At 32.5% G+C, this 21,532-nt stretch overlaps 1 protein-coding gene across 2 annotated transcripts; it reads right to left on the reverse strand.

Moving 5' to 3' along the window:
* Window positions 1-979: 979 nt before the first annotated feature.
* Window positions 980-14,233, reverse strand: LOC125822391 (calcium permeable stress-gated cation channel 1-like). Of its 2 annotated transcripts, none has more exons than XM_049501787.1 (12): window positions 14,140-14,233; window positions 12,736-13,056; window positions 11,697-11,843; window positions 11,059-11,194; window positions 9,660-9,761; window positions 7,755-7,874; window positions 7,526-7,606; window positions 6,251-6,591; window positions 5,124-5,369; window positions 3,579-3,903; window positions 1,700-1,933; window positions 980-1,556 (listed from the first exon to the last, which is right to left on the reverse strand). In XM_049501787.1, exons 2-12 carry the CDS (start codon window positions 13,047-13,049, stop codon window positions 1,299-1,301), a joined length of 2,304 nt encoding a protein of 767 aa, XP_049357744.1. In that variant the 5' UTR covers window positions 13,050-13,056; window positions 14,140-14,233; the 3' UTR covers window positions 980-1,298. The 2 variants fall into 2 exon arrangements, with proteins under 2 accessions (XP_049357744.1, XP_049357743.1); XM_049501786.1 differs by lacking the exon at window positions 14,140-14,233 and adding an exon at window positions 13,815-14,096.
* Between the last annotated feature and the right edge of the window lie 7,299 nt (window positions 14,234-21,532).

Below are 21,532 nucleotides of genomic sequence, written 5' to 3' on the forward strand. Positions count from 1 at the left end.
CTTGCCTTTGTAAAATAAGGGTTATGTCTTAGGCCCCAAATTTTGAGGATCCAAATTATTATCAAGAATAAATTATGTGCTAATTTTTTATAGAAAAAATTGATTAATTATGATAAAAAAATATATATATTATTTTATCCATTTTAACATCTTTCATACTTTGTTAAAAATAAGAATTAATAGTGAAAATTGTTGAACAATGTGAATTACAAATTCTTTTTTATTTCTTTTTAAATTCTAGTTTCAAACATTTCAACAAACATATTAAAATGGTGTATACCAAGTCATCAACTTCTTAAATCAGATTATATGGTTCTAACTCTTATCTTTATTTAATATTTGTCAACTTATTACTTATAATATTATGTTAGCAATTCATATTACCTCGTTGAAAGAATGTTTTTCAATGTTGAGTTGATAAAATCTTACCTAAAATCAATAACTGAAAAAACAATATTAAATACTATTAATTTTCATCTAAATGGTGTAAGAAAAATAAATTTTGAATAAATATGTATACGAAGTTTGTTTATATTTTAGGCCTCAAATTGAAATTTCGCTTTTAGACCCCCAATTATGTTGAGCCGCCCCTGCATGATCCATCCATCAATGATCAACCAACACCTGAGACCTTCTGCTTGTTGTGGGATGCGAGTTTTTCATTTTTATCAAGAAGTTTCATATTCGAGTTCTAGAAATAAAAATATAAAAAAATCGTAATTGGAAGAGCTTCCTAGGTCCAAATAAATCGAAGTCTCATATTTGAGTTTTTGAAATGAAAAAAAAAATCATAATCAGGAGAGCTTTCTCCAAGGTAATCAAAGTCTAAGGCGAATCCCGAATTCTGGAGTTGCTTATTGTTGTTCTATGACATAAATATTTACTTTACTTCAATTGAACCACCGCCGGTTATAATAATTTCACATATACAAACTTAAAAAACAGACCAAACAAGAAATCCAGCTTTCTTCTTAAACTGAGATCGATAAAAATAAATACATTCCCTTACAAAGCTTGTGTACAAGATTATATCCTCAGTGTCAACAACCAGCAAATGCTAAAAATATAAACATCCTTAAGTGTACAAAACTCTTCTAATGCTACACCTATAGAAACCACCGGAGTTCTTTACAATTTTTTATACTTTCAATGCCAACCGTCCCAACGTAAACTGGTCCAGCCAGCTCAACTATGATGTGTTGAAGTGCTCTCTGTACCACTTAGCTAAGGTTGAAGCTCCGCGATCTAACTCCCATGCACAAAGGAGGTGAATATTCCAACCTAACATTCTAAGCTGTTTAATGTTCATGAATGACTGCATCAGGAAGTGATGGAGATGAGCCAGCGCTGACTTTGCTGGGAACTGGTGTATTCATTCTTGACTGGCGTTTTGTGGGGACAAGAACGCTATCAGTCTCCAGTTTCATCATGAAGTCCTCATCTTCATCCTCATCATCGTCTTTGAAAACAGGATGCACATAAGCATTTTGAAGGTAGCCCTTCAGATTAAGATTCGGTTCCCTTGCTTGTTCCAGGGTATCTCTCATCCTTGCTTCCTGAAATTGAGAAGAAGACAACCTTAGTCGTAGACATTTGAAGAAAAACAAAATGGAAACACTGCCAATGTTTACAAAAAAGAATGAGCTTTACTATTGTAACAGTGAAAGTTCTTATTTGCAAGATGTGCTTCCACACACACCTGTATCGGATATTTGGTGAAAGCTGGCTCATAACGACCTTTGCAGTACAAGTGAAATGAGATGGTCAGCACTGGAAGGGCAATCAGGAAAGGTGCTGACTGAGTAGCATGTTTTGTACCTAGCAAGCCCAGTAGAGATAACTGAGAAAAGCACAGTGCGAAAATTATACGTCCATGAATATCTGGCCAGAATGCTGCTGCACTTTCGTACTCCTGATTGTATACATTTATAATCTGCAAGGTCTCAGGAAAAGAATCCATCAGAAAAAGCTAATTGTAACATGCAACCATGTCTACATCAACAATTTCATATCAGTAGCATTAGTATATGCAAATAGGTGACTGATAATAAATTTTACTAGGAGATGTGAAATTGGTCATGAATTAAGTAAATTAATTCTCCTCATCTTCACGAGGAACAAAGATCACACATAAATTAAGTACACAAACATACCATAGAGAAGTAGTAAATGAATAGAAGACACTACCATGATATATTAATAATAGACCTACTGTGGAGACCTGTTAATTACATATTGGCATGGAACAGCAAAAGGTATGTTATATCAAGGATAGTTGTACAGCTCCCTCAACTACATGCATCTCCATCAGTACAAGTACTCCACATTCCCTTTGTCTGGATTAAATGTGGGAAGAATTAATACTACCAGTTAACAAATACCCCAGTTAATGTAGTGTTGCATGTGGCCTAAGAAACAACATTAAAACGGCATTCATATGAACACAACATATCCTTGAACCCATGGGATTCCATGTCTGATCCCAATATCAAAGCTGATGTAATCCCTAGCTCCCTCAACTACATGCATCTCCATCAGTACAAGTACTCCACATTCCCTTTGTCTGGATTAAATGTGGAAAGAATTAATACTACCAGTTAACAAATACCCCAGTTAATGTAGTGTTGCATGTGGCCTAAGAAACAACATTAAAACGGCAATCATATGAACACAACATATCCTTGAACCCATGGAATTCCATGTCTGATCCCAATATCAAAGCTGATGTAATCCCTAGCATGTCATCTAAGTAGAAGTAGGGCATACATAACTAGTTCAAAGGATATCAACTTTGTCTTGACACCATAATCGTTACAAGTACAATGAAGTGCCTTATGAGATACTCCATCCGTTTCAATTTATTTGTCTTAGTTTGACTTGACACGGAATTTAAGAAAGTAAATTAGATCTTTGAATCTTGTGGTCATAAACAAAAACATATGTATAATGACCCTTTAATCTTGTGGTCTTAAACATGTCATGTGGGATATTGAAATTAAAGAGTTGTCAAATTAGAGAAGATGCCTTGTTTTTAAAACAAACTGAAAGGAAAGTACGACAAACAAATTGACACATAGGAAGTAAACAAAGTTTTGCTTATTTTATCACATAGATATTTTATTAAACAAGTATCCTGTTCTATTATCCTTTCATTCAAACTGGTGTAGTTAATTAAGAATCTATTTTGTTTTCTTAGCTCAAGTAAATCTTCTATATATCTTTTATCACAATTTTCCATAATTATATAATTAATGACTTTGTTTTGCCACATTCAATTCCCCCCACATAATTTGCAAAATCCGGTTGGAAACCACAGTTAATTGAAGTTATTTGTATTTAGTATAGAATGGTGCTCTAATGTGTCTTTAATTCGCTAAGTGGCTATTCTTCTTCGCTTTCTAAATCCTAAAGAGAGTTATCATGTCGTTGAATCCCGTTTTGAGAAAAATTGGGCACGATAGCATGACGACTCAGCAAGTTTGTAATATTTGAAAACTTTATGATGTAATAAAGCACCACATGTTCTAAAGACTAAACACAGTGAGATATAGGCATAAGAAGGAAGAGAGAAGACGAACCTGATGACGATATACCACATATGCAAGGCCAAAGAAGACCAATATGAACGGAAGCAGAAATGGTGTGACCACAGCATAGACAAGCCCCAATAAGAAATATAATTGTATCTGTGGTTCCCCTGTGTTGAAACCAACGCTTCCAGGATCCATTGCCTCTTCTCTATCTTTTTCCGTCTTAACCAAGAAAAAGTTCTTCAAGTGGTAAAATATTAGCGGCTTCAGCCTTAGGATCTCTCCAGCAATACCAGCCCACCCGTCAACCATTATGTAGGTTATGAAGAAGGATGCTTTCATAGGAACTGCGACACCAATTGTTTTAGGGATTCTGCAGAAAATATAGGAAATTTTATAGCAAGATGCTCTTAAGTAAAAGGATATGGACTTGCAAAACTTGCCAAAGAATGGAAAACTTGGAATGCACCTAATAGGAATATAGGATAACACTGGCAATGCGAATATAATAGCAGAATCAGCACATAAAGAACCAATCATATATTGGCTGGAACCAATAGGACTAGTATCGACTAAAGATGTATTTCCTCATATTCAAGAAGACAATATAAGACATTATTTTTTTTTGACAAACAATATAAGACATTATTAAATATACTACAATTAAGTTTTTCAAGTATAGGACAGCTTAACGATCCTCTCAAGTGCAAAGAAAATCTTCTAGAAACTGAAGGAACTTGCCAAACACAATACCAGTATCCAACATTCATACTGAAGTCCATGTAACATACTTCTAGAACTAGAAATTTAACTCTATTACAGGCATGGAACTCTGAACAGGAATGATCTCATTAATCAGCATGGGTTTTAGGATAGTAAAAGAGCATAAATACATGATAGCATGCATGGTCTACATGACCATTTTCACGTATAGGTTGAGGCCATCTGTAACGAGGAAGCCTAGCCTATATGAATTGTTTCCTTCTCTTTTCTTCTAATAGGTCATATCCAGTGGCGGATCTAGGATTTTCACTTAGGGAGTTCGAAAAATAAAAATCTAGTGTCAACCTCTTGAACTTGGAACCTCAAGGTGAAATTTGAACCTCCAAATCACTAAGCCAACCTCGTCTTATGTTCATAATAAAAATCTATATCTATACATAAAAAATATAAAAAATTACTTTATATATACAGTATAATTCCCCCTACATCCACCACTGGTCATATCTACTGTTTTCTTGTAACACCCAACTTCACCAGGACTAGAAAACTGCCCCCCCCCCCCAATTAAACATTTCACCAAGTCCCTAGAGGACTGAGCTTCACAGAAACTGATATCTCAGTAATGTCATGCTTAACTCCATACGGGTGTCCAAAGACGTTGCACTTTACTATTCTGAATAATTTATTAGAGCAGAACTGAAAGAGTACATCTATGTGGACATTATAGAGAAACACTCTTTACGTGGCCATTGTTCTACCTGCTGCATCAGAAGCAGGCTCTAACTGCATTCCCAAAATTTCCCCATTGATTCACAAGTTAAAGAAAGGCTGATACAAATCTAGTAACATATTTTCGCTAAAACAACTTACTGGTTTGCTGACTGATTGAGAAAGGTACTTAGTTGTTCAAATGCAGCTCCTGCAATTATATTCCCGAGGAACACATTTACAATAGTGAAGATGTAGTATTTAGATGCAGATTTCCTCTCTAGAGCTGATATGCTTAGCCAGCCCTCAAATTTGGACATCATCATCAATATGGTTGGCAGAAATATGAGAAAGATCTTCAAAGCAATCCCAGGTAGAAAACCTTGGATGAACGCCTTGATGAAAGGTCTGCATGATAAATCAGTAGAATTATTAGGCATAAAAGAGTAATAAAAAAAACCTACATTTGAGATAAGCTGGTGCATGACTTCTATGATCATGATTGGCAAAAATACCAACTCAGATAACAGCCCATTCCTCAGCACAAAGACCAAAAAGGAGAGGAGAAAGCAAGAAAAGAATTTGGAAGAACCACTAGCAGAGTAAATTCAGCATATATAGATAGTGTTTCATTGCTGTGTATGACTTGTCATGTCAATTTAGCATCACAAAGAAATCAGAAATCCATGGATCATCTCACTACGTAAATAGAAAATAGCATTTCTAGGTTGCACACTTTTGTCAAACATCTCTTTTGTGAGTGATGACATAATGTAAAAGCGATTAAGTATCTCAAGGAATGAGATGACACAAATCATACAAAGCTAAACTAACTATGCACAATTCACCAATGCCAAACAAGTTCCAGTAAGTACTCACAAATATCAAACCACTAAAATTTGTTTTTGAAATTGTTCTCACGACGAGACTTAAAATAAATGAACAAAAGTAAAAAGACAAACCACTAGATTTTGTTTTTGAATTGTTTTTTTTTTTTTTTTTTTGAGACGGTAACGGTTGTATGTAGTAAGCACAAATCAGTAATGGGTTGTACTGAAACCATATATACAAGTGAGCAAAACTTAAAGTGTCTAGGACATATATAGTATCTTCTGAGTAGACCTGATTGCACCAAAAACCATATATACATTTTGTTTTTTGAATTATTGTCGCTAGAGTCTTGAAATAAATGAACCAAGGTATCATATCTCCATCAAGGATCATGAGTACGACAAAAACTAATGAGAGATGAGGCTGACTTCAGAACAAGTGTGTAATGTGGTACTCACTCGTCAATGATAACTTTCAGAAATGGTGCTTTCTTCCTAATCCCATCAAGGCTGGCAAGGGTTTGGACAAATGCAATTGGGATCATGAAGAAGAATGTCAGAAAAAAGAAGGCAACAGCAATAATGAGCTTCCTAATTGTCAAAGAAACATAGGGGATTGCCAGGTTGTTCCAAAATACATCACGTGGCTCTGGAGCCCATTCTGTCAACCACAAGGTTGGATTTCTGGATTGCTGTGTTTGTGCACAAACAGCAGCACCCCACCGCGATTTGAAGGAGACAAATGATGCAGGCATGGTAGACTTTGGGTCTTTTTCTACCCTTTGTTTCTCTTCAGCTATCTACAAGTAAAGTCAGACCAAGGCATTAGTAGAATTAGAGCATAACAACAACAACATATCCAGCTAAGGGGAGTCTGGGGAGGGTGGTGTGTATGCGGCCTTACCCCTACCTTGTATAGGTAGAGAGATTGTTTCCGATAGGCCCTCGTCTCAAGTAAAGCATATCAAAATCAAGTATCGAAACGAAATACAGAAGTGAAGAAGACATGCTAGAAACAAAAGGAGAAGTGAACAGTAACGACAGCAAATAATACAACCAAAGCAAAGGAAGACAACAGCATCGACCAACAAGAACAAACTCAATGTAATCCCACCGGTGGGGTTTGAAGAAGGTAGAGTGTAAGCAGACCTTACCCCTATACCTTGAGAAGGTAAAGAGGTTGTTTCCGATAGACATGAAAAAGAAGCAGAAGTAACAAGCAGAAACGACAGTAAGAAAATAGGATATCGACGCTAAAGAAACACAAGTAGTAAGAGAAATCTAAAGATTAGGGGAAAAAAAAGAAGAATATTAATACTCTGAGAATGGAAAAGAAATATGCCCGCCCTCCTACTAATCTTCTACCCTAATATTCTACCTCCACACCCTCTATCCAACAGCATCAACCAAAAACAGAAAAAAGAAAGGGACAACAGGAAAAGACAAGAAAAAGAGAATAGACTCATTTGTGAATGTACCAATGTCAGATAAATGGTTAATGGAAAGGAAAGTTATGTCCAATGGGATATCCTTTTCTAGTAAACAGGAATTTCTTTTTCCAGTGGAGATCCTTTACATATAACATATCAATGTTCAGTGGTGCTGAAAGCAAGTCATTCACAGTATTCTCCATGACACACTCTACGCCTCTGATCTAAGAAGGATAGTTAAGTCAATAACATGTCGATTGGAAATCTTTCAACTTATTTAGGGAGATTAAAGTGTGGTATTTACCTCTTTTGTCAATCTTTCAATTTCAGCAATCTGATGCTCGATTGCGTCAACTTTTGCTCCAAAGCATCCAAGGAAACCAGTCTGCAAATTTTAAAAAAGAACGTACTGAAACAACTGGTTTAGAGGTAGACAAAACTTTGTTAAAGAAGTACTAATTGAGCCTCGGAACATACTTTATGATATTAGAAGTTAGAAATAACAATCTGTAGGATCAGGGACACATCCATACCTTCATCATAGGCCGTTTTGATTGATCCCTAGAGTACTTAAGTTGGTAATAGTCGAGCCAATTTTGCTTACTCTTCTTCTCCTTCACCAATTTTGCTAGTTTGTTGGCATTATAAACACCCTATAGTAAAATCCAAGTAAGTGAATAAAGATGAAATAGCATATCAACATAAAAAATAAAGCATAAATGAAAAATTTGCATATAATAAGAAAATTTTAGTCCATCCTACTGAAATATTTAACATGCAAGTAACTTTTATCAGGGGATAGTAAAATCTAAGACCAGCCTATCAGAGCACAAACTGATGAATAATTATTCTACAAGGGATAATAAATGCTGATAACTTCCATGAAAAGAAGCATTACGTATGAGAAAGATGATAAAAGAACAAACTTACAGAAAAAATTGTAAGTTGAAATTTCAATTACTAAAATAGATAATAGCTTTTAAGATGACTGACAAAACTTTCAGAAGGTTTCACACAAAAAATCCATACTGGATGATTCATACTTCTATTCCTACCTTTAAGTTATATTCAGATCTTTGCCTTCTATCGTGTTATGTTGTCACATCATAACCTACTTTAAATACTCCATTTTAGTTCCTAATGTCTCTTCGCCTGCAGAACTAGCTGTCTTCCTTATGCTAAGCCACAAGTCCTTAATTCCTCCTACTGCAGTAATAAGCAACACTAATGCAGATATTGACATTTGGGTGGGCTCAATGTAAGATAATTCTTCAATTTTGTTATTTGCTTTTACATTGAGAGTGGAAACCTAATTGGTCGATTGCACCCATGGGTATGGCCTAATTGTCAATGAAGTGGGTTGAGAATCCTAGGCACACACTAGGTGATTCCTACTGCAGTTGTCCAAGTCTTGGTTGATAGAGTTACGAGGTACCTATGGTAGGAGGCAGGTACCGCATACAATTAGTCAAGGTGTGCACAAGTTGCCCGGATGCCATATATATAATTAAAAAAAAAACTATTTGGTGGATTAGCTTATGAAAAGTTCACAAAAAAAGATAATCTAAATTGAAGTTTACTAGTGCCCCTTCCCATGATGAACTAAAATGATTGGTTCGAGAAAGCCTATACGGAAAGTTTCTAAGTTGAAAAAAAGAAGCACGAAGTGGTGTCCTCAATCAGTCAATTTCTTTTTTCTTCCTGTTTGTGATTATATGTCAAGATGAACAAATAGACGCCTGTTGGCATTCCAGCCTTCATTCTCCTTTCAGGCCTATCCAAAAGAGAATCCAGTACTTCTTGGTCGTGAATATCTGAACTGGTTGTTTGCTGTTCAAGAATTCTTGTGAAGGGCGAGGTTCAAACGAGGAAAGGCTTACGGTGGATACCTAGGCACCCAGAGACGAGGAAGGGCGTAGTAATCGACGAAATGCTTATATCTCAAGATGAAGAACACATAAAGAAATATACACAACAAGCAATGACAGACTCCATATCTATGGAACTGACATACCAAACATGTTTACAGTCTCGTCTCAAAAGAGTATAGCCAGTTCTGTTCCCATCCCAGCCAAGGGCTACTGGCCTTGAGGAAGTGATTACTTGGCCATGAGAAGATATACCAACCTAAACTACATCCATCCATCTACATGGTAGGGAGTATTAGAAGCTACATAAAAATGTGACATCGTCTAACCACTTAAGAATTTAAATGAGATGGTGCACAATACAACATGGCGTCGAACTGTGACGTGTGCCTAACCCACTCATCACGCACCGCGTCTTATCAGTTATCACTAGCCCAAAGATTTGGGGGCTTCAACAAGGAGCATAATTTCAACAACAAAAAATATATCACTTCCTCAAAACAATATGAGATACTTGTCTTTTTTATCAGTAAAACAACATGAGATACTTGTATTCCACCAAGTTCGAACCTGATGCATGAGATAATGATCTTGATGGTTAACCAGGAAAAAGTGCTCCACACATTCACTAACTGATTCATCAGCATCAGGCGGAACATTCCTAACAAGGACCTGTAATAATCAAATTTTAGCACAAGAAGTAATGTAGATAAACGTTGCAGTCACATTGTTCAAGATAGTAGGCTAAAAAAATTCAGATGGCAATAGGAAATGAGGTATATTCATTCTACGTAAACTAGTCTATTGTTTATTCAAAACAAAAATCTAGATACTTGTAAATATGTTCCTCAAATTAAGTTCTCAGAAGGAGCACTAATGTGTCAAAACCTAAGAATGCTACTATGATTAGCTCTCTCCAGAAAAAAAAATTACACTAGTAAAATCAATGTAAATACATATTTTCTATATGTAATGTAAGACTTAGTGAAAACCCCATGAAAATACACTTATTCTACACTCCCTTCTAACAATTTACCCTGATGTCATCTACTCTCTTAATAAGGTTTTGACTAAGATATGAACAAAAATGCACCACAGAGCCATACCATCAAGGGGGGCGGAAATGGAAGTTACGAGACCCTCTGCTATTAAGTTTTCTTTCTACTGCTTAATCAAATGGCTAATATACATAAAAGAGTAATTGTTATCAATGAAATTGTAAAAAAAACGCCAACATGCTTCACTCCACCTCATAATTCAAGGAGGTAAAAGTAATGTTTTGTCTCCTGAAAACTGCTTTCAAAAAGCTCAGAAGATCTCTGTCCACACATTAGATAAATTAAAGTTTAAACAGACATGCAGCTTGGGGGTATGTTAAATGGACGAAAGAGGTCAAAAGAAATTAAAATTTTCAGTTCTAATTCTGTTTATGGCTATCACAATCCCACCCACACACACAAAAAAATTATTGGGCAAAGGAGTTCTAAATATATTAACCACTTACTTGGGGAAATTACAGGCTTAATTTATTGCTTCAAACTAATCAAATGCATAAAGGAGTATTGCAAATAATTTCAAGAAGAACCAATGTTTCAGTCCACCTATAGAGAGACCAAAAAGTTGACAGAGGTAAACATGAAGTTGTCATCTGTTCACTGCCTTCCAGAAATTCATAATATATTTATCCATAGATTAGCCACCAAATCACGCAAACCATGAGAAGATTAAGATTGCAAATTTCAAACACAAACAAGAAAGCAGAAACTTAGAAACTTTAATTACTCTCTTAAGTTTGAACAGTTAAGGAGAAATGCCATGTCAGCTTCAATATCTGTCTATCAACTTTGTAAAAACATAATGCATTTGCAGAGAACAAATGCTTCAGTGATTAAATACATTTTCCAGAAACTAAATTTGCTAACACAGAAGAATTTCGATGTTCAATTTCGAAAAGTAAGGTGATACATACTGTATATTGGTCGGGGCGACGTTTTTCAGAGGCGACAAACTGCAACCTCATGGCTGCAACTTTTGCATACTCAGTTTTTAAGACATAGCAGGTCCAGAATGAGAAGGCATAAGCCATTACAATATGAGTCCAAAACCTGCAAAAATCCAGGTCAATAAGAATTACGCTATGGAGTTTTAAAGGTAAGCAAAAGGGTATTGCCATTTTACTAGTAGATAACTTCACTTGAATGTTAAATATGGACTTTCAAGCTGGAATGTAAAATGGGTAACATATCTCAGAACTGGGACACTAAATATGGACTGCAAACCCATTCAATGACTGATCCTCAAAACATGTCCAAGACAAATCTTGTTAGCAAGTTACTAGGTGGTCTCGCCAAGAAATTTGAAAAAAATTGAAGCATTAACTGCAGAATTTTCATTCATGGCCCAAGAAGAAATCTAGTCAAGGTCATGCAAAAGCAAAACAGGCTACAAATAGCATCATGCTAAAACTAAAAACAAGAGGAAGATGTCAAAAGTTTTCAAGACGTAAGACCTACATCAAAGACGACTTAAATGTTGATAAAAACAATTTCGTAATGGCAAATCTACTGAATCAAATTCTTCAAAATTTTGAAAGATAAATCTCCAAACCTGAGTGATCCAAGCGGAACATTTGAAATGGAAAGCTTATCAATGTCACTATAAGTAAAGTCGGATTTTGTCAGAGTGCTATTTGTCCAATTTACAGGTACCAGGATAGCCCACGCAAGCAACGTTATAGGAACAAAGATTTTTAGCCTGCAGAAATCAAGAAGCAGTAATCATCACAGACCGCCCAGTTTCTCAAAATAGAATGAAGGCAACAAAGGCAATACGCTTTAGTAGGAACAAAGGAGCTATGAAGTATACAACATTGAAATTGCTATCGTGCTGATTCTTTTTCCTGTTTCTGTTGCAACCTCGATTGGATAGATGACTGATTGAATGTTAAGACACCTAAATCCCCTTCCATTATAAGGATCATCCTCATCCATTCATTTAAGAAGTCAAAAAAGAAACTATTTGAAAAACATGACCACCTATTTATCTTGATTTTACAGTATAAGCAAACAGCCAACAAAGAAGATAAGATAATCCAGTATGTTCGGTTTTTTTCGGATTTTCACGTGAATCAAGAGATTGAAGCAACAAACTAAAGTATTGATGTTTCAAGTTCTAAACTCCAGGTTGAAAGCAGTCCCCTGGCCTGGTTATGACAGCAGATATGTGGTTTTCTATTTTATTGTCACTGTTTGAAGTCAACCCTATTATTGATACAATCAAATGAGACGTCAAAGATCCTCAATAGAAATACAGTCAGTCACCTTCGTTATTTTTTATGAGTTAACAGTCACATTCACTTAAAAATAAAAAGATAAATAATGAGCAATCTTTCAAATAACAGCTCATTTTATAGGGTCTATTCTGATATTTTCATATTGGATGCACCGTGTAATCATTCTTATCCGAAATGAATCCAGTTAACATGAAAAAGCAAAATAAAATGGTAATAATACAATATTTTTAACATGTTAATCAACATGGTTTACCAAAGAAAAATAGAATGGTATTAAAAACGTGGTTACTATAAACAATCGCACAGATATGCTTTATGACTCCAATAGTGATATCAATAATTAGAAAGCCATACCCTAGCAAGTATATGCGCAAATAAACAGCAGAGTCCAACCCTGCATGGTCAATAAGCTCAGGTTCAGGCATTTTCAGTGCATCTGGTATCCAGTTCAGAAACCTTATATATGCCCTCCAATCAACATTAACAAATTTGGCGACGAATGCCCCAGAGCGGGTGGGACTGTGTCTCAACCCCTTAAGATACCATTTGGGGAAATAAACTCTGTCATTGAATGGTTGGAGCCGCAAAATTGCAAATGCCACAAGAAAGATCAAGGCAGATATAATATTTATTGCTGCTGCAAGGCCTATATCTCCAAGCGTCGCCATCTAGTACCTGTAAAGAGAAGGTCAATGTCCTGCTTAGATAACAAGTAAACAACAAGGAAAACATACACTTCCGGATCTTCCCATCAACTCCCTCCCTTCCGAAGGTTAATTAAGCCACGAGACAGAACAATCAAAGTAAATATAGGCTGCTGCAAGTTTTAACCTCTCAAACAGGAAACCCTCACACTATGAAACACAATCCCTGATACTTCCTTTCCACTTTTGTTATAACATGAACTTATATTTCTATAAACCCTTGCCAAACATAATTTATAGTATCAACATCTATGGACAAAGATAAATACTTCCTTTCCACTTTTGTTATAATATGAACTTATATTTCTACACTCAGCTGCTTCTTACCAACTTACTGTTTAAAGCAAGTTTCAGTTGGATTACTTTGACTTATCAAAATTACCATATACTCCTAATTGACAAAACAAATATGCAAAAATAAAACTGATCATCTCTATTTCTTTAACTCAGAGAATCTGGGGAAATGGAAATTCAAAATACACAAATTAGAAAGGTAGAAAATCAATCGAATCAGCAACCCAAAATGGCAAAAAAAAAAAAAAGGTCCTTAACTGTCAGAATTCACAAAAGATCATCACAAATCAGAGATTAGGAAACACATGAAATCCTATACACATTCAGAAAACTACTTACTTCTTCACTGAAATCAAGCAAAAGTAAAACCCCAATTCATCAACAAAAACCCTTTTCAAACACAAAAAAAAAAAAGTTGCAGAAAGAAGATCATACTATTGTGAGTTGTGACTAAATATCACTTTCCAATTACAGAGCTGCTAAGTATAACAGAAAAGCAGAGTAACAATAGCCGATCGGAGAAGTACAATAACTTCAAAGCTCCATAAAAGCCAAAAGTTGTCACTTTTCCCCCTTTCTCATACTTTAACTAAACTCCAACCCCCAATAAACCAAAACCCCACCGAGTCACAATAACGTAATGTAGTTTTTCTTGCACTATTTTGGATAATAATGAGAAGAAAGTGTATTCACCATAATAGGAAAATTATTCAAGAAAAGAAAGTGGCAAGTTGATTTTTTTCAACAGAACTCCACCCACCAAATCAAGAAGTAATATATAATGTAGATATTTTTCTTGCACTGTTTTGGATAATAATGAAAACGATGCAAGAAAATTGAAGCTTTTTTGCACAGATGACCAAGAACTGTGTTTGGGATAGGATTGAAAGATGAAAGCAAAAGTGTTTTTCAGCACAGATACTTACTGTTAAAGAGGAATGATGGTAACGTTTTTTTTGTTTTCTTTTAGAAAAAAAAAAAACGAATCGATCTCTCTTCTTCAATTGTGTAAAGAAAATAATAATAAAATAAAATAAATACTAGTACTCCGTATTAATACTGGAATTAATTTTTATTATTATTATTATCTTATTACTGTATTGAAGAGTTTGTTGAAATTGAGAAGTTTCTTTACTTTGGCTGTCGGCAAAGGTCCACGTGGGTTATAACGGCTACTTCTTTGCTGTTGTGGACCCCGTTAGCCCCTAATGTTTTGAAAATTACATAAAATGGCTTCTTCTATTGTATTTAAATTAAATAAATACATATTTCGGTTCATTTTTATTTGTCATTACTTCATTAGATACCCTTGTTACGAAAAAATAATTATTATACAGATATTTTACAATTCTATCCCTATTAATTAATATTTTGTAATGGGTCTTGAAAAATAAAATGGAGTTTATTTTCTTGATATGTCAAAAATAACACGTAAAAATAAAAATTTATTTTAAAAATAAATGAAAAATAAAAATGAATAGAATTTTAATATACTTTTTTTAGACTCCACTCGTAATACTATGCTAAACATATATTATTATGGTCGTATGAACTGTCCCTTTATTTAAAACAAAAATAACAAAGAAATTTTGAGGTCGATAGTCAAATCTTTTAACTTTTTTTGTCGTCTCAACTTGGCTATCAATACTTTTACTCATTTAACGTAAATTGTACATAATTTTTAATTTGATGAAAAAAGTTCTACAAGTATTAATATTATAAATTTTAAAATTATATAAAAAGTTGTGATCAAAGTAAATATTTTTTAGCATTTAACTTTTCAAATACTTAGTAATTAATCATAAAAAGTGAATATAAAGTGGGAAAATAGAGATTACATTTTAGTAATTATTATTGAGTTTAAGTGTATATTTATAAAAAAAACTATAGCAAAGAAATTTAGTTTTTCATACTATTAGAGCTGTTAACTTTGATGCTAGAAGTACAATATTTGATCTTGTTAGGTCCCTTGATGTTCTTCTCTGTCTTTCATTATTTACTTTTATTCTTTTTCTTTTTTGTTGTTTTTATATTCTTCTTCATTCTTGGAAGTGTAAAATTATTAGTTAAACACGCGAATTTTATGACAGTGCTAGAGCCTATATGCATGACCTAACTGAATAAGAGAATACATTTTTATGATCTGTTTATTTGCACGATATTAATATAAAACTTGAAAAATAAAAATAAGATATGCATATATTTTTTTTATCATAGACTACATGTATAATATATATATTTATACAACATCAAAATAAAGATGAGATATGTATACATTTTATTTTTGCAAATTTAATTTGTAAGATTACATTGAATATTATATTATTGCGCTGACAAATATAGAAAAAGCTAGCAGCATATGTGATATGTTTTTTTTATTTCCCACATTATTTTCCCTATTAGGTTACCCGTTTTAAAATGAACTAATTAATTACCCAACAAAAACTTGACTAGCCATTTACCCAGTCAAGTATCCATTATCCAGCACTAAAAGTTTTAATGAATCAATGAAATTGAAAATTATTTGGAATGCCAAAGAGCTTTAGATAAATATGAGAAATTGAACAAGTTGGTATTAATAATTAGTTTTGATAATGATAACGTCAGAGACGATATTTTTGGAGTCTTCGAAGGCGTGCCGACATGTCACAAACCTTTCTTTTTCTGACTCTGAAATAATGCAACCGTTTTTGTTGTTAGCAAATGTTTTCTTTATTAATAATCACAACACATGAAAATAGTTATTCCCCCCATTTTAATTTATTTGTTAGCTTTTACTTTTCAAGATTCAAAGAACGTATTTTTTATTAAAATTTTGAAATTATTTTTCTATCAAATCAAAATTGTGATTTATAATATTTTTTAATTGAAAAAGTTAAACAGATAACTTCTTTTAATATAATATTGATCGTGTATCACACAAATTCTTATATTAAAAATAATTGCAAGTTGAATATACGGTGCTCGTGGATTCTAGTTATTGGTGAACGGTGTGGCAATTGGTGTATTGACTATTTTTTTAATTTCTTATTTTAAAAATAAATAATTAAAACAAAGCGACAGAACCATGATAATCTCGCGTTAATTATGTGTTGTACCCGTGGTTAGTCATAAAGAAGATGCCCAAAATGAAAAGGAAAAAAAAAGTTGAAATTATTCCACCTTTTTCTTAAAGGAAAATATTATATTCCACTATTTGGACGCGGGAATATTATGTCGACTTCCTAATTCTCTATTCCCATTAATCATTATTATTTATGAAAACTCATAAAGAAATCTATTTTTGGCAATTGAATTTTCGCATGTTTTAATCGATAAGGTTAAGAATAGCGTTTGTAATCAAAATATGATTTTTGATGCTCCTTCTTTTTATTTTAATTGATTCATATATTAAAATAAATATTTTATTTTATTATTTCTCATACGATTCTTAACATTAAATGACTATATAAAAAAAAATTATAAAATTTTAAAATATAAAAAAATGTTAGATCAAAATGAGTCGAGTAATATATAATGTAGGGAGAAATTAACATCAATCATGACTCGTGGTATTTGACTATTGTAATGAACCCTTGAGGTAACTTGTACTTGGAGATTTTTGTACTAGTCAGAACTTTTCTTAAAGAAATAGTCGAAACAAATAAAGTAAAAGAAGACAAAATTTTGAAAAGGTTGAAAATTAGCATATGGCCCAGAATAGCTCCATGTGTGTTTTTTATACGAGGCCACGTGTGATTTGTTCCATTATCTAAGTTTGTCAAAATTTTATTACTTGTCCACGTTTTCTTTTTAGTTATCTCTAATTATTTGTCCATTTTGACAAATCAAGAAAGAATAGTTTTTTTTACTTATTATACCATCAATTAATTATTTTGAACTTCTTGAAAATCTTAAGTTTTTAATTGATCTACTTCATAATTAATAGGGGTAAAATGGTAAACTCACTATGTCAATTCAAAAGTGAACAAATAATTAAGGACCGAGAGAGTAATCCATAAATTGACCTCAATCGAGTATTACTTCTTTGTTTGCGTTTGCGTTTTTTTGTTTGGCTGTCATTTGTGGTTTTTGTAAAATATAATAATAATAGTAAGATAGCTGATTAAAATTGCTTCATGGTGAAGACAAACATTGTTGAGACTAATGAATATATATTCAACGGGAAATTGGGGATTAAGCAACAAACATGCATGGTCAGCAAAATCATTATGGTCTTTAGTACTATCATGTTTCCACTACTTTTCTCATTTTATTTTGTATTATTTATTTATTTTTTTTGTGAAGGAAAAAAAACAATTTGAGAAAAAGGAAAAGCACTTTCATAATGGACAGCTAGAACTTAATCAATCCTTCTGTATTACCTCTCCCCTTTTTGCCCTTTCTCATAAACAATTGCATTAATGAATCTTTTCCAATGAGTAATTTTTTTTAGTTCATTCTTGAAGAGGAGACAACTTGAAGGAGAAGAGAGGTTGAGCTTTTAACTACTCAAAGCATCCAAAAAAGTATTATTCAATTCCTCTTTTCCTTTTTCTATATATCCTATCTTTTCTATCATATATTATTTATATTATTTTTTATTTCTCAGTCGGTATTTAGATATTTTCAGTTGTTATCTGCTCCGCACTTGGCTACTCAGTGTTTATCGTGAACACAATAAATGGTACACCAGAGGAGTCATTAAGGGAGTGACGCTTCCAACATGATTTTTTATATATCCATAACTTGAACGAAACCTCTGATTAAGGCTGAAGCAGTCCCAGCACCCGGACCATAACTCATATTGGTTCAATTACATATTTTTGAATACGATAGATTCGTCATCACATGTTCTGAAAACGATCAATACATTATATATGTTTCATTTCAAAAATGTGTATAAATGTTTATGAAAAATTTATTAAAAGATCAGGAGATAGTAACTGTTGAAACTATAAAAGGGGAAAATAGTTTAATTGGAACGACACATCTTTTAAAAGTTGGATGGGGTGGTTGATTGGTAAGTAAGAAATGGGAAATTTGCGCTTTCAGCCCTTGAAATATTTGCAAATAATTATTTAATTTTGAGTTCTAATTGTGAATCGTAAAAATGTATCCATAGTAAAATCATTTAATTATGTATAATTGTATATGTTAAATTTATATTATTATTTTATATTCAAAGGTTAATATCATTCTAAAAATATTTAAATATAACACATGTCCTTTGTAAGAGGACAAAAACACATTTTAAATTAATTCAAAATTAAATACGCTTTTAATAAAATATCACAAAGGTCCTCATACACTAGAAATAAAAAATGCAATTATCACTTAGTTTAAAAAAATAAAATAAAATTTGCATGCTATAAATACAACATTGAAAGAAGGCCCACAAGGAGTGGAGAAATAAAGGTGGAATTTATAAAATTAGTTGGGGCAGGAAGGTGAGTAAAATAAATGGGCACTTCAGAATTACAATCACTATACTATATATGAAGGAAAAAACAACGAAATATTGAATTGAGTGTTTTTTAATTGGCATTACAGATTTCCTTTCAGATATTTGTAAAGAATTATTAGAAATTTTAAGCCAGTAGATCAGAATATGAATATACATCTTACGTGATAATGTAGAACAGAATATCGATGATTTTTGTTTGAATGATGTTGAAAAATAATGAAAAACTTGAAAGAGAAATCCGTTGTAAGAGAAACATGGGTATGTAGGGGTGGAGGTGACGTGTATGAGTTAAGTAAACCCCTTAAATGTAGTAATTGATAATTACTTGTTGTAAGCTTGATTCTCATGATAATATTATATAATCACTTAATAAATTATAATTAATTTATAAATTAATATTAAGTTGTTAATACTAGTAATTAAATTTTAATTAGCAGTAATTAAAAAATAGTAGATTTAAAGGTTGTAAAATTAACACTTAAATATTTTATAATTTTTTAAAATCAATTTTTTTATGGAAAGAAAAATAAATTTCTTAAAAATGAGGAAAATATTTTATTTATTTTTTACTAAAAATAGACAAAATGTATTCTAAATTGTGTCCTTTCTACCCTTCACCATACCTCATCCTCACCCCGAACTCCACATTCTATAATATTCGTCTAAATTATTTTATTTTTAAAAAATATATCTTTTACTTACAAACCAAACTCAAGAAAATAAGTAAAACATTTACATATTTTTCAAAAAAATAATAATTAAGAAGTCGCATGCACTAAAAGTTAGAAGGATTAAAAATTAGGTCAGGTTTCGATATGTATAACAGGAAGATTAATTTTAGTTCACCTACTTGTTTAGACTTGTTCAATTATATATCTTATCTCACCTCTCTTCTCTTTTTCTCGTTATTTTTTGTTTGCGTTGTAGGAGGTTTATGGTAGGGACGATGGGAAATAAAAAGATCCAGCAATAATCGAATATTAATACTTTAAACATTGTCATTTTGATTTTCAATGGAATAGTGTAATTTATTCTTTTGGCAGTTTATGACTTTATGTTCAGCATGTCTGTATGTCCATCTTAACCATGGTCCATGTGCAATATTTTGTCAATATTAGTTGGTGTAAAGTTATTCGCTGATTTTGCAAGATAACTGGCGTATTAAGTATTTCTTATTTTCAGTGTGATCTATATATCATGAATTTGAACCATAAATTTTTTTATTGATGCCTATCAGCCTATGTCATGTATTATAAACATTATAAAATTTTCACCCGCTATTTTTTTAAATAAGTATTTGACAAGTGACCATTTTTTATAATTATCTTATCAATTCATAAACTCATTTAGAAGTAATTCAGAATCTTTTAAGAAAACGTTAGATTGCTAAATGTGGTTTTTAGCAGAATTTTAACCTTTCAAAAACTTAACTGAACAAAATATAAATATTATAGGCCACCGAGATTTAAACTTTGGACGCCATAGTTCACAAACAAGGTGCTTCGCCAGTGACATGAAAAGTTGTTTGTGTTAGGCGGTGTCATCTATATTAGTATTTTTTACATACCATACGTATCCATATATTAATAGGAAAATTTCGATAATGTTGATCCTCTCCTATGTATGAATATTTATTAGATTTGTGTCTAATATTATTCAATAATTTGTATAACTTTTAAAGTAATTTCAAAATTTAAATAATAACCTAAAATGGGGATATTTACATAAATCCACCCATGCGTAGTTATTTTTCCGAATCTTACATAAACACGGAATACTTTTCACACTCAACTGTCCTTCTAATAATTCTATTAAGTTCAGTTTGCTTGACAATTACTATATTAAGGATACTGATACTAGTGGTAATATGTAATAATAATAGTGGGAAAAATATTAAATCTGAAAATATCTTGCTTTACACTGTTTATTTGTCATCCTTCCTTTACAAGGACCTGAGGGACTTTGACAGCTATTGGAGAGCACATATGTCCTTACCGTTGTTCATAAGATGACATGTAATAGAAGAGCAAAATATCTAACAACCCCCCCCCCCACCACCACCACCACCACCCCCACCCCCACCCCCACCCCACACACACCCAAAAAAAAACAAAGAAAATTGTGGATCATTTGGACATAATTTCAAATTATGATTTGAAATTAGGTTGATTTAGAGTTCAAATCTTTGTTTGGACATGTGATTTAAATTTTTTAAATTATCTTTTCCAATATATATGAAAAATCCACAATTTGTGAAAATTATTAAAACTTTCTCGACTCTTATAGATATTACCAAAGGAGTAAACTAAATACTACTTCTTCTGTGCACTTTACTTGTTCACTTTGGACTTTGCACGTGCTTTAAGAAACAATGATCAGTATGAATATTTTATCATAGTACCTATATAAATTGATGTTTAGTCTTAAATTTTGAGAAATATTATGGAGAATTAATAATTAATATTAAGGATTTCTCTTGATATGCTTAAACGAACAATTAAAAGTGAAAATGTATTTTTAGTATAGTAGACAAGTAAAAGTGAAAATCTATTTTTAATATTATAGACAAGTAAAAGTGAATAGAGGATTTAGAACATTAACATATAAGAATATCTAATACTTTGAATAATTAAAAATTAATGTTTGCATTTACATGTTATAGTACAAATTTTCAAATATACATAACTAATAACTTTGGAAAAATCTA

This window comes from Solanum verrucosum, unplaced genomic scaffold, assembly GCF_900185275.1.
Source record: "Solanum verrucosum unplaced genomic scaffold, falcon-dt-bn FXZP01000103.1, whole genome shotgun sequence".
Classification (NCBI taxonomy): Eukaryota; Viridiplantae; Streptophyta; class Magnoliopsida; order Solanales; family Solanaceae; genus Solanum; species Solanum verrucosum.